General features: G+C 46.5%; 1 protein-coding gene across 2 annotated transcripts in view; it reads left to right on the top strand.

Annotated features, from left to right (window-relative positions):
- Positions 1 to 13682, top strand: part of DPYSL3 (dihydropyrimidinase like 3) — a 100303-nt gene extending 86621 nt beyond the window's left edge. For both annotated transcript variants that reach the window (XM_045551142.1, XM_045551143.1), the window contains exons 9-14: positions 3189 to 3345; positions 4432 to 4573; positions 5389 to 5559; positions 6831 to 7010; positions 8731 to 8893; positions 10321 to 13682. In XM_045551142.1, the coding sequence (XP_045407098.1) occupies positions 3189 to 3345; positions 4432 to 4573; positions 5389 to 5559; positions 6831 to 7010; positions 8731 to 8893; positions 10321 to 10409 (902 nt within the window). In that variant the 3' untranslated portion in view covers positions 10410 to 13682. The remainder of the gene's footprint in view (positions 1 to 3188; positions 3346 to 4431; positions 4574 to 5388; positions 5560 to 6830; positions 7011 to 8730; positions 8894 to 10320) is intronic.
- The last annotated feature ends 492 nt before the right edge of the window (positions 13683 to 14174 follow it).

Raw genomic sequence — 14174 nt, 5'->3', positions numbered from 1 at the left:
GACGAGTGATTCATCTACCAAACCCGTCTATAAAACTCCACGTGCGAGTGACTGGCACAGCTAAAAATAGTCCCAGCTGACGCCGATGGCTGAGCGTTCAGCTGCCTGGCCTTCTGGCAGAGGGCGACTCTTTTCTTATGGGAGTGTAGTCTTCTGACAATCTCCTAGCTGGCAGATTCTGGGGCATCCCCCACTTCACCACGTTCACAGTAAGCCTGCTGTTTTCTCTGTGTTTTTGAATGTCTCAACTGACACGGCATGGTTGCTCCACCGGGTATGAGTAATTGGGTGAGAACCAGGAACGCAGGGTTCCTTACCCATTCTTGGAGAAAGGCAAAAAAAAAAAAAAAAAAAGTGCATAGGTTCCCCTCCCCACCCCAGCCACCACACCCTCTGCCCACGACTACCCACCACCCTCTCATGCCTTCTGCTGATGGCTGCATCCTGCCTGGGACCCATTCTCAGGACAACCCGGGGACCCTTCGGGACAGGGTGTTTTAGTTATATGCTGGTCTTATTTTGAACTTTATTGGAGAAAAATGCCTCGCCCTTAGCCTGTTGGCTCATGATTCTCTGGCAAGGAAAATTAGTACAGCTGTGTCTCCAGGGTGGAAGGGAAGCATTATTTCAGTGATGAAAAACTGGCAGCTGAGATGGAAGCCAGTAAACATCTCACGGACTGTCATTCTCAGGGAAAGAGTCAACAGCGTTCCAGGCAGGAAGACAAAGTGTAGCAGTGGTGATTCTCCCTTCTTGGCCAAGGATCTTGTTTAAGTCCCAGTGTGTTTAGTCCCCAATCAGCAGGGCTCTTTAACTGTATGGATGCTCAGAATTAATATTAGGGAGCTATAATTTAATGAGGACAAGTATATGCCCAGGATGGAGATAAATACTTTAAATTTTTTATTCTGTGGAATTCTCAAAGAACTCTGAGAAATAGGCATTATCATTACTCTTTTTTAGATTAAAAAAAAAAATTGAAGCACAGCTTGTCCAGGATCTCCCAGCTGGGAGGGCTAGTATTCAAATCTAGATTTAATTGCAGTCTTTGCTTATTTGATTCTTCCATGCTAAACATAGTCCAGAGGGAGAGTTCTTCCACTTTTAAGGTGGTATATCTCTCAATAGTAGTTTAGTGCTTGCTGTGGCTTTAATGTCTTCATTTCCTTGTGATCCTGTGTGCTTTAGTTTGATAAGTGTTTTTGGAGAGCCCTTGACATTCTCATCAGTTATATGTGGATCTGTTTTACTGCCAGCACAACAAGCAGGGCTGTTGTATGTGAATCGTTGCCATTGTACCCTTCTTTTGCCCATGGCAGACATTACTAACCGATCCTGAGTCTTTTCTAGTCAGATCAGAAGGATTGTGAAAATTCTCCCTACATGGAATTCTAGACAACCATTATTAGTTGATTGGGGTTGAAATAAGGCAAAATCTATTTATAATCCTGTCTGTAGAGTGTGACCTCATTGGGGAACTTTGACTATGAAAGATAGAGGACCAAAGTTAACGAAGCCCAGGGCTGTACAGGGCAGCGCTGGCCGAAGACTTTGGCATAGAGAAACTTGGTACCAACCAACTTTCCATGAGACAGTGTTTGCCTTTTGTATCACTATCTCCTCCTTCTCTTTTTCTGCTTTTTTTTCTTTTTTGTTTTTATTTTTTTTGTAGAGACAGGATCTCTCTATGTTGCTTAGGCTGGTCTTGAACTCCTGGCCTCAAGCAATCCTCCCACTTTGGCCTCCCAAAGTGCTGGGATTACAGGTGTGAGTCACCAACCCTGGCCTTATCCCTTCTTCTTGAAGAAGCTCAACAAAAGCTTAGAACAGTGTATTTTTCAGTATTGCTTCCCTCTCCATGGTTTGGCCAGTTAAATCCAAATTTTTGACACAAAATTTGATGTGTCTTAGGTTGCTGGATGTCTTTGAGCAAGTTACTTATTACCGTAGGATAAGGCAGCGGTACTCAACCTTTTTGACACCAGGGACCAGCCTCGGCTCCACCTCAGATCATCAGGCAGTGGATTCTCACGGGGAGAACGCAACCTGGGTCCCCCGCAAGCGTGGTTTGCAGTGGGGTTCTCGCTCCTGTGAGGGTCTGATGCTGCTGCTGATCTGATGGGGGGTGGGGCTCCAGCAGTGATGCCAGTGATGGGGAGCGGCTGTGGGTGCAGCTGGGGCTTTGCTTGCTAGCCCACCTACCGCTCGCATACTATTATGCGGCCCAGTTACTGACTGGCCACGGCCTGGTACCTATTCGAGGCCCAGGGGTTGGGGACTGCAAGGTTAGGGGGTAACAAATGATAAAAAAAAAAAATAATGAAAGGCCAGGTGTGGTGGCTCACACCTATAATCCTATAATCCTAGCACTTTGGGAGGCCAAGGTAGGAGAATTGCTTTAGGTTGGGAGTTTGAGACCAGCTTGAGCAAGACCGAGACCCTGTCTCTACAAAAAAGATTAGCAGGGTGTGGTGACACACGCCTATAGCCCCAGTTACTCAGAAGGCTGAGACAGAAGGATCGCTTGAGCCCAGAAATTTGAGGTTGCTTTGAGCTATGATGATGCCTCTGCACTCCAGCCCAGGCAACAATGGGACCCTGTCTCAAAAAAAAAAAAAAAAAAAAAAAAAAATTATGAGAGTCTCTGATCCACAGGAATGGATTTTACTTCGTGGAATCAAAGAATGTCCTTGTAATGGGAAGATCTAGCAATTCCTAGTGATGGGGGCACATCCAGGGCTTTGGGTTTGTACAGTGGGAAGAAGGAGGAGGTAAAGAAGTCAGTATTTACTGAGCATCTATGTGCCAGACCCTTCACATATGCCAAAACTTTTCATTTTCATAAGCCTGAGAAGTAGACATCATCTTGTTTTGTTTAATTAATTCTAGGATGAACCTTAAAATCAATATATATTTGTATTTTTTTGCCTCAAATTTTAATTTGCCTCAAAATTTGAGAATTAATGCTGCATCTTATAATCAATGGCTTCTTCTAATCTAGAAAATACAAAATTGTTCACATTTAGCAGCTAGAAAAGCAAAAGCTTAGAAAAGGTGGAAACAAGGACTTGAATCTGGGTCTGTCTGGCTCCAAACCACAGCCTTGGGTAGGCTTAGGAGCTGTGATGAAATATGCCGGGCCCAGGGCAGCACATACATGACCCTTGACTATCTCCTTCCCCTTCCAGGAAACGTGGTCTTTGGCGAGCCCATCACCGCCAGCCTGGGCATAGATGGAACCCATTACTGGAGCAAGAACTGGGCCAAGGCGGCTGCGTTCGTGACATCCCCACCTCTGAGTCCTGACCCAACCACTCCTGACTACATCAACTCCCTGCTGGCCAGGTTGGTGCGGGAATGCCCAGCAGCAGGTGTTTTGTAGAAACATCTTGGGGCCAGCTGGGATGAGGGCTGGAGCAGTCCCATCCATCAGCTAGACTAGAGTCTGCAGTGCGAGAAATACATGGAGCATTCTCCTCCAGTCTTGAGCACAGAAAACAGGCTCTTCCCCGTCACATTTTAAACAAAAATACTGTAATACTAGTAATACTGATAATAGCCACACCTTTATGTGCCAAGCTCTATGGTGAGACTACACGCGTGATCTCATTGGTTCCTCGTAATAACTTTATGAGTGAGGTACTATTCTCACCATTTTATAGATTAAGCAACTGAGGGTCAGGGAGGCTAAATCTTTTGCCTAAATTCAAATAGCTGGTCGTGATGACACAATCAGAATTACAGGGACAAGATCAAGCGTGTTCAGGGTCTCATGGAGATATTAATAGAACGTAGAATGGTGGTTACCAAAAGTAGGGAGACCAGGGAGGCATAAATTGAAGATGGTTAATGGGTGCAAAAACACATTTAGATAGGATGAATAGAATCTAGTATACAGTAGCACAATAGGTTGACTATAGTTAGCAATGATTTATTGTATGTTTTAAAAGTAACTAAAAGAGTAGGATTGGAATGTTCCTAAAGAAATGATAAATGTTTAAGGTGATGGATCCCCCAATTACCTGGATTTGGTCACTACACATTGTGTGCCTGTATCAAAACATCACATGTGCCTCCGGAATATATATAACTATTATGCACCCATAATAATTAAAAATAAAAGTAAAAACAAATAAATAAAAATTATAGGGAGCCTCGTTTTTTGCTGCCCTCTGGGGACACATGGGATCATGTCATTGCTCATTGGAGACCTTTTTTGTTTTGCTACAAAAAAGATGATCTGATCCCACACCCCTCACTTTCCAGGTGGGGTAACTGAGCTCAGAGAAAGGAAGAAACTCATCCAAGCTCACACAGCTAGTAAGAGGTAGAGGAGGGATTCCAAACCCTCACGGTGGACACTAGATTCTGGGCCCCTGATGTGTCTCCAGCCATCTCTCCTATTCACATAGAGCTTTTCTCCTTTGCCAGTGGGGATCTGCAACTGTCTGGAAGTGCCCACTGCACTTTCAGCACTGCCCAGAAAGCGATTGGGAAGGACAACTTCACAGCCATTCCCGAGGGCACCAATGGTGTGGAGGAGCGGATGTCTGTCATCTGGGACAAGGCCGTGGTAAGGGATCGAGGTCATGGGAGGGTGGACAGGGCCAGACCAGAGTCTCCTGCCACCAACTGAGCTGGTGACACTGCTCCTCCGTGCCGCCCCGGAGGGGGGGCAATGCTCAGGGTGCAGGTGAGGTCTCGTACCTGCAGAGATGTCTCTAGAACCAGGTGGCCCAGGTGGTTGTGGAATTTTTTTCCTAGGGTGATGAATCCTGAGATCTAGGATTGAGGAGCCAGACATACAGCGCCTTCATCTGATTGCATGAATGACCTGTACTTAAAATAATAGTGAATTAATTCTTTTTGCTTGGAGAATTTCATGATTTCTTTTGAAAGGGCTGAATATAACCCTTTGAAGTGATAAGTAATGAGTCTGTGCCTAGACTAAACTCATCTGCTTACCAAGGTTGTCCCATACTGAGGGCATGTGGTCATCCAGACTGTACAAATAATCATCTATCAATGTCTTGTGGCATAGTGGCCTGATTTTATTTTCCTTGCTCACATCACAAGGGCTGACAAAAGAAATAGCCATGCAAACAAAGACTCTCCCAAAAATTTTAGTAAAATTAATAATTAACTCATTATTAAATACCCTATGTTTTGTTTTAAGAACCCTAAAGACATTCATTCTCAGAGCCAAATAGAATGTATATGAACTAGTGCCTCATTCATCTATACAGTATAATCCACTGAGTTTCCATTTTCTTCTTGGCTCCCAGGAAGCTCAAAGCTAGATTTTAAACTCAATTTTTTCAGAAGCCCTGCATTGATATAGCTAGACACAGAGAGAGAGAGATGGGTATAATTTTTTGTATTCCACAGGCCACAGGGAAAATGGATGAAAACCAGTTCGTGGCTGTGACAAGCACGAACGCTGCCAAGATCTTCAACCTGTATCCCCGCAAGGGAAGAATATCTGTGGGCTCTGACAGCGACCTGGTCATCTGGGATCCGGATGCTGTGAAGATCGTCTCTGCCAAGAACCACCAGTCTGTAAGGCTCGAGCTGGCGGGCGTGGAGGAGAATGAGTGGGGAACACATGCAGAGAGCTTGGTCAGGAGCGGTGTGTTGATGTGGCACACCAGGGTAGTTAGACTAGGACGCGTTGCAATAACAGTCCATCCCCGAATCTCAGGGGCTTAAGACCTCAACGGTGTTTCTCCCTCCTGCTTCTCAAGGCTGGGGGGTCAGCAGAGGGGCTCTGCCCATCCCGGTCACTCAGGCACAGAGGCTGATAGAGGCTCCCCCTCCAGCCCCTCCACTCACGCTTCTGTGATTGCTAAGGCGGGGAACAGGGCATGGTGAATGGTGACTCAGCCCTGAAAGCTTCTGCCGGAAGTGGCGTGAATAACTTCCACTGGCCAGAGGCAGCCCCGTGGCCGGGCCAGCCGTACCTAACTTCAGGAATGCAGGAAGCACAATGATGCTTGTGCTTGGAAGGAGAAAGAACAGGAAATAACTGGTGAACAGCACTGATTGACCTCCTCCTAAGGAGGCTCATAATTAAAGATCATAATTAAAGCCCAGGACCTCACACAAACAGGTTTAATACTTGTTAGTAAAAATAGTGGATATTTTTAAAGCACTTATGTTTCAGGCACTGTGCTTTCAATTCACTGAGTCTTCATAATAGTCTTCCATAGGTAGGTACTATTATTATCCCCATTTTATGGATAAGAAAATGGAGGTACAGAGAAATTTAGTAATTTAAGCACCAACAAATGATGAAGCAAGCATCGAAACCTGACTCCAAACTGATGCTCTCAACCACGCTGCAGTAATGCCTCTCACTCGTTAAGCCACCGAAGGAGGTAGTGAGAAATGCCATTTTTGGTGGTAATGGCCTTTGTGTAAACATTGTATCATCTCACATTATTTAATTTCGAGCTAGTAGGGACCTGAGGGCCACATAACCCCTCTACCCACCTGCTCAATGCGAGACTGCCACATGCAGCATCCGTAATAGTTATCCAGCTTCTCTTTGAACACTACCAGTGACAAAAATTGACTCCCACGTGAGGGCCTTAATAAAGATTGGACACATCTTTTTGCTGGCAAGTCCAGTCTTTACTTAGCAAGCATCTGTCCTTTGGTGCCTTCCACCACTGAAAGCTTGCAGATGCACGGTGAGCTTTTCCTGGCTTACCTGGTAAATCAGCCCCTAGGGACACTGCAGGCAGGGTCCCAAACACAGAAGATAACCACATTCCTCTTTCTCCCCTGCTTCGACCCCTGCCATGGCTCTGTCCCTCACCTGTCTCTAGGCTGCAGAGTATAACATCTTTGAAGGGATGGAGCTGCGTGGGGCTCCTCTGGTTGTCATCTGCCAGGGCAAGATCATGCTGGAAGATGGCAACCTGCACGTGACCCAGGGGGCCGGCCGCTTCATCCCCTGCAGCCCGTTCTCCGACTACGTCTACAAGCGCATTAAAGCCCGGAGGAAGGTAAGAAACGGGAGCCCAGAGCTGGGGCAGGGGCTTTGTGTCCCATTCAGGCTCAGGGATAGTAGCCATGAGATCAGGAGGGAGCTGTGTTCTCTAGACCCTCACAAAGAAATTCACAGTGATCTTGTCCCCAAGAACAACTGCACAGACTTATTGTACTATTAAAAGGGGGTTTGAAAACTTTTGGCCAAAGAAAGTTTTTTTTCCCACATTTTTATAGTGCTTTCATTTAAAATAATTTAAAATAATATCAGTATTTTTTTTTTTTAAAAATAAAATTACTGCTAAAAAACTAAGATGAGAACCAGGAGTCCACACCCACTCAACTGGGACAAGCACAACGTTTAGCTGTTGTGGTTCAAATAAAATCTTATTTGCGTCACTGGTTTTTTAATATATATGTAACTACCTCTATATACACAAACACATGCGTGTATAAGTATATACACACACACACATATGTGTATACATATAAAACAAACAGGTTAGTTCTAGTTGATTTAGGAACTCCTATGAGGCCTAGAACTTTCTTTTCATCTTTTCTCTCTTCTCCTCACCAATCTCCGGGCCACCTTTGTGTATGTGTGCTATGCTCCACAAAGCAAGGTTAGACGAGCCCTAGGATTGTGGAATTTGAGCTCCACAATCCAGTTCTGCCCCAAAAGAGAAGAGAGTGAAACTCAAACTTTCTGAGTACCAATTCTATTTCTATTATTGTCTTCGATTCTGGAACCAAAGAAACGTTGATGATTCAGAGTTAACTGGTTTTGGGGAGTACAGACACAGTCATCATCCCACCGGAGTCATTAGCATCTGCAAACGTGATGGGTTGTACTTTTGAGCCTGCACCTGAGCCCCTAACGGAGAGGGAAGGTGCTGGCAGGACTTCCAGGGAGTCTTACAATGGTCCGTCCCACACGGTCAGGCTCGTCTGGCAGCGTGTCCTCATTGCCTCACCTCTGGCCAGAGAAAAGATGGGCGGAAGCTGTGTGCGGGCAGTGCCGCTGCTGTGGGTGGTCTTGCAGTGTTTGTCTAATACAGACCGTAAGCCCCTTTGCGGGAGGCACCATGTCTCCTGTGACCATAAATCCCAGCGCCTGGCACAAGGCCTAGCAGAGCATGCACTGGGCTGATGTTGCTGGCTGGCTCCACAGTCCCAGGGCAAGTTCACGGCCACAACCAGAGGTCAGTGGGTCAGACCACAGACGCTCATTTCCTGACCTGCCCACCCTGATCTGTGCTGAAGAGTGTGGAGCTCCCACATGACCCATCCTGGCCAGCGCTTAGGGCCTCATCTCAGACTGCTACCCTTCCGGTCGCTCTCCCGGCTGTACTGCTGTTCTTGCATCTCATGATGTGCCCCTTCTGCTCTCTGTGCTTGCTCTTCCCTCCACTGGCTGCGCTGTCATCCACGCTCCTCTGCCTCCCCTCAGCCTCCCTCTCCCACAGCCCTGACCCCATGGCAGGGTCCTTTGGTCTTTCAGATTGAAGCTCATCTATTTAGAGGGGCCTTCCCTGCCCACCTCCATTGTCACTCTATCATGACACATTATTTTATACCACCTCTCCCTTCCTCATCTTTATTATTATTATTATTATTTCCTGGCTCCTAGCACACATGCTCTATTCACTGATATATTTATGCTACCTAGAACAGACCCTACATTGTTGAATGAATGAATGAATGAATGAACGGTGACGCGCTCTTCTCTGGCTGCAGATGGCAGACCTGCATGCCGTCCCGAGGGGCATGTACGATGGGCCCGTGTTTGACCTGACCACCACCCCCAAAGGGGGCACCCCCGCGGGCTCAACCCGGGGCTCTCCCACTCGGCCAAACCCACCCGTGAGGAATCTGCACCAGTCTGGATTTAGTCTGTCAGGTGGGTGCTGCAGGCTGCTCGGGGGAGGAAGGGAGGGACCAGGGAGGATCCAGGGCTCTGAGGCCAGAGGGTGATCCTGAGAGCCCAGCCTGAATGTGTTTTCAAGCCCTGCACTGGCATCGTCTTTAGAGAGAAGGTCAGTGGGGCAAGCAGGAAGGTTTGCTGACTCAACAACGGGTCCTGGTGAGAAAGGAAGACAAGGCACAGTCGGGCTAAACATCAGGTTTTAAATGGTGACAAATTCTGCTTAGAGATCAGACCTGGATGGCAGGATGGGGCAGGGGAGTGATTTCCACTGTGAATTAATAGTGATTTTCTACATTAGCCTATGAAAGCTATGCAGTATCTTGTGTTTTCTTTGCCCAGGTTAAAAGATAGCTCATATTATTTTTATGTTCAAATTGCAGTAGCTTCTTATGACCTAGGACTTTTATTATGTTCTCCCATCCCTAGTAATAACGCTGCAATAGCCACCACGGATTGAACACTTATCGTGTGTCAGCCACACCATTACTCTTACCTAGTCTAGAAGAACGCTCTGATCTAAATAAATAATGATTCACTTGCTCCATAACCAGGAGTCTTAAAATGGGGCAAAATAAATGTAGATTTGCATCCCTATCATGGACAATGTGAGAGAGGCAAGATACCAAGAAAGGAAAGATATATTTAAATGGAAAATCACGGCATATGGGGAAAAGAAGAGGAGTAAGGAATGGGAGAAGCAGGGAGACAGGGAGAAAGAGGGGAGGGGGACATAGGAGAAGCGAGACAAAGGAAAAGAGCTGAAAGTTTTGAGGTCACTTTGCCAGAGGTCACATTTTGCTAGTCCCAAGCAATTTTTGTTGGGGTTTTTGCCATTTTTTGTTGCTCCCTGGCTACTTTAATCCTTAAGCTTTTCGAGGCTCCTTTCTGAATGGACGCACACACACACCGATGTGTCCTTTTGTGCTGTGGTCACAGGGACCTGACCATCACCACTTCGACTTGTGAGACCTTGGGCAAGTTGCCTGACTTCTCCGAGCCTCCGTTATCTCCCTGTCACACAGGGGCAGTGAGTGCCTCTCTTGGCCCAGTGCTGGGGATTCAGTGTGGTAATCTGCTCAGCACTGAAAATGTTGCCTGCCACAATGAATGTAAGCAGTTATTTTTCACATCGTTATTGTTGTTCGTCCTCGTAATATTATTATTATGCTGAGGGGCAGATGAAATCTAGATAAGAACTTGGCTCTTCCTACCAGCCAGTAGTTTTTGGGGGACATAAGAAAAGTCTAGAAGACCTGACAGACTGGAATGGAAGTATCTTGGGAGGTGAGGCCAGGAGAGCACTTAGTACCTTGCACTCTTGAAATTAACCCAGTTTATCTCTTGCCCACACCCTTCTCCCTCCCTTTTTTTCCTTCCTGGGACTTTATTTCCAACTGCAGGCACCCAAGTGGATGAGGGGGTCCGCTCCGCCAGCAAGCGCATCGTGGCGCCCCCTGGAGGCCGTTCTAATATCACATCCCTGAGTTAAGCAAGCCCTCCCCAAAGAGAGGGCAGAAGCAAGAAGAGATTTTCTTGAAGCCAAAATGGTACACCGATATTTAAGAAGGAAAGTGAATCCAAACAGTTGCGATCTAAAGAATCAACAAGCCTCAAGCCTTATGTTTCTCCAATGTTACGCTCGCTTGCCTAGCTTTACGAATATTGCTTTGTTTTCTGTTTATGCATAGCCTTGATTTGTTCGGACCCTCCCCATTTACATGCATGCAATCAGACAGGCCACTAAGGTAAAAGAGTCTGCTATATCATTATAGTGTTGAGAGCGTGTGTAGTGCTGCATCTTACGACAAGGGGACAGACAAAGCTGGGATGTCAGGGACAAAAGGGACGCAGGTTACTTGGGGTGAGTGGGTGGTGGGAGCCCGGAGCAGGGTGGAGGGCGCAGCGGGGCTGGGGTTGGGCGTGTAGGCGGGAGGTGGGTGGGCCGGGTGAGCGGAAGGGGTGTTGTGTATTGTGTTGATGACGTACGTTTATTTCCATGGGAGATGGCCGCTTGTGGCAGCTGTCCCTTCATCAGGGTCCCCTGGGGTCTGCGGAGAAGGCAGGCAGTCTTTGGGTTCTGGACTTTGTCACGTCCCCTCCTAGTAGATTTTGTTTCTTTGAACATTTATTAAAATGTCAAAACCCAACCATTTCTTCCACCTGCTTCATTGTTGCCAGTGCTTGCTCGAGCCTCTTTCTCAGTGTTGCTTCCAAATCCTCCTCTCTTTCCTGGGCTGGGAAGGGCGGACAGGGGGAGAGCAGGTGATGCTCCTCCTCCTCTCGCCCTCCCTGCGCCTCTGGTGCTCTTAAAAGCCAACAGCTGAGAACACAGCACAGGCCCTCAGAGGTGAGGGCGGCCGCAGCTTAAACACGCCTCCCTCTAAACATGGTGAGTTCCCTCTCCTTCTCCTGTCTTTGCAAACCGCGAAGAGTAGCATGGTTCCGCGTCCGGAGTTAGGATTTTAGCTTAGACGGGGCAGAATGAAGGGCCTCTCTTGCCAGTGGTGAGTGATTCTCTTGATGTCCTGAGATCCAGGCATATCCATAATAATAGGATATTTTTTTGAAAGTTGATTTCATTAGGTGTTCCCTAAGTTTTACTATAATGGGTAATCTCGGTTTATATGAGAGTCAAGCAGAGATTTGGGAAAGCCAGTCTTGAGCAGAGGGAGCACATTTTGTGGCCCCGGTTCTGTTTTCCTATTCTAAATCATGTTTCCCCTCCCATTGGCAGACCTTCTGGGGGAATCTTTTTGTTTCAGTACCAGTATCTCCCCAGGTGAGTGGAAATGCCATGATGCAGCCCTCCCACGGGGGCGCCCGAGGGAAATTAGCACGGAGTGTTTGCATCTGCCTTGCCTGTCACAGCTGATGTCCGTTTCCCTCTCATGCCACTTCTGAAAATTCAGTTTTGGAACAAGTTCTGTGAGCAAGATGAGGATGTGTAGAACCAAGACGCCCATTTGCAGGAAAAAATATATTCCACCTGGGAATCGTACCTCTGTGCTCTGGGGGGCCCGGCTGGTAGAACCCATAGCCCTGTGTACTAAGTACTTTGGGGAGAAGAGCAGGCCTCAAACACCTTTTAAGTGCTTAGAAGAAACCAGTATCTTTGACTTCAGGTTTTAAAAAGTTGAAGACTAGAGAAAAGCCAACACTTGGCTACAAAGGAGTTTGGAAATAGCCAGGGAAGAGGATTTCCCCTAGCAAGCTACTTTCTGTTCCAATCGTGAAAAAGACTTTTCCCCCTCATAATAATCTTGCTATTTTTAAGGCTCTCATGGTGCTTTTCTTTTAAGGGAAACTTAGGTAAAAGGGAAAATGTGACTCTTCATTTGCAATTCAAAGATTTGGGGGCCTATCCTAGAACTGAGAATGGCAGTTTCATAGGCAGAGCGAGTTTGCCAGATCTGAACCATATACCTCATTAGCTGGGCTGGGCTGTAGGATAGGTTGCAGTTCCAGCCACAACCACCAGATGGAGGAACAGGTACATAAATAAACTCAATTCTGAGCATCCACTTCTGCACCATCTGCTCTGCCGTTTCCCCCCTCCTGAGTCCAAGTCAGTCCTCCACAGCTTCTCTATGCCATGAAGATACATCCTCCATGGCCAAATGGGTCACCTGCACTGCACTTGGGACTTCCAAAATGAAGCATCCCATTGGAACTTTGTGTTCCACACAAGCGTTCCATGCTGTAGGAACAACGCCTTCATGCCCTCCGGATGGGCAGCGTTATCTAAGGAAGCCTCTCTTTCTTCACTTACCATGACTAACTTCCTTTCCAAGCATAGACATTCCTGAGAATTCCTAGAAAAAACTTCCACCATTTTCTTAACATGAGTACCGAGGGATATGTTACTTAAGTTAAAATTGATATTCAGATTTGTTCTGTTCCATAAGACACATCAAACAGCCCTATGCAAAGGGTTTAGGAAAAGAAAACGACGAGCCGTGGCCCTCTCCAGCTTCACCGGCACCTCATCCAGATGTGGGAAGGCACGCTGGATCTTGTCCACTGCCAGGCTGTCTTTGCCATCTCATCCCTTGGCCCGGCCCCTCTCTGAGCGTGCCCCTGCCACCCCCCAGCCTCCTCACATTGTCCCTACACCCAGATGGCAATCAGTTGGAGTTCTTTCTGAGAGGGCCACCAGCTTGGGTAGTTGAAAAGGTATTTGTGGAACTGTTAAATCAGCCACCCCGGTAGAGCTATTTCATTCACTTCTAAATTTTCTAGAGATAGCAGGATTATAGTTATCCCCAAAATGGATTTTCTGTAAAGTCTGGTTATCCTTTGACCTTCTTCTTCATGGCTGTTCCCAGAGTGTCACACTCTTCCCCAAAGGCCTGACTTCCCCTTAGCCTGGACTTTCACTCACCCTGAGCAGCCCGTTCCAGCAGGGTGGATGATTCCCAACTTTGGTTCTTGCCACAAGCTTCCCAGGCCTTCTCCCCTGGAAAACTCCAGCTTGAGTCCCAGATCCACTCATGGGCTGTCCCGGGCAGCCAGCATTCATTGTAAGTTTCCTCTTTGAAAACTGGTGTGTGGGTGTTCAGTTCTGTGTCTGGTGGATATGGACAGACAGTAACTCTCCCGTGATCTGTGCTAGCAGTGAGGCAGCTCTGGAACGTAAAGAGCTGTTTGCTTTGAACCGTGAAGAAAACTGTGTTTTGAGTTTAGCTGAGATTAAAGAAAACAAAAGTTCATTCAGTGACTGTTAATGTAAACCTGGTTATTAAAATAACTATGAAATTACCAATGTTGTTCTCCAGTCTTCTTCTGTGATGCGCCACTTCACCTAAAATATTAAAATTGTACAATAGAAGTGAAATGCATAGTGAGAGGCAGATTTGATGATAGCAGAATTATCTGGAGAAAATTTGGGGTGGGAGAGTTCTATCTTTTCATTGAGGTTGAGTCGTTAGTTTTTGTCACAAAAATTTATAACCATTATTGAAACTTTGGGGAATGAATAAGGTTTTTTTTTCTATGGATCATCAAATTTCACCTGAGTCAAGAACAGAACCTCAAAGTGTTAGGGTATTTTTTTTTTTTTTTTGGTAGGGGGCAGGGTTTGGCATTTCCTTAAAGCTTTACTATTGGATTGTTTTAGAGAAAAACTCAAACTCAGCATGTGCCAAAGTATATTCTTTAGCAGAGTGATCCTAAGGAGTTGAATGAGTGCTCAAAAGGATTATTTGCTATGTCTACTCTTCTGAGAGGTTTAAGGTACATATCAACATGTTAAAGA

The sequence above is a fragment of the Lemur catta genome, chromosome 5, assembly GCF_020740605.2.
Source record: "Lemur catta isolate mLemCat1 chromosome 5, mLemCat1.pri, whole genome shotgun sequence".
Taxonomy (NCBI): domain Eukaryota; kingdom Metazoa; phylum Chordata; class Mammalia; order Primates; family Lemuridae; genus Lemur; species Lemur catta.
The sequence above is the reverse complement of the archived record's forward strand: the minus strand, read 5'-3'. Positions and strand labels throughout refer to the sequence as shown.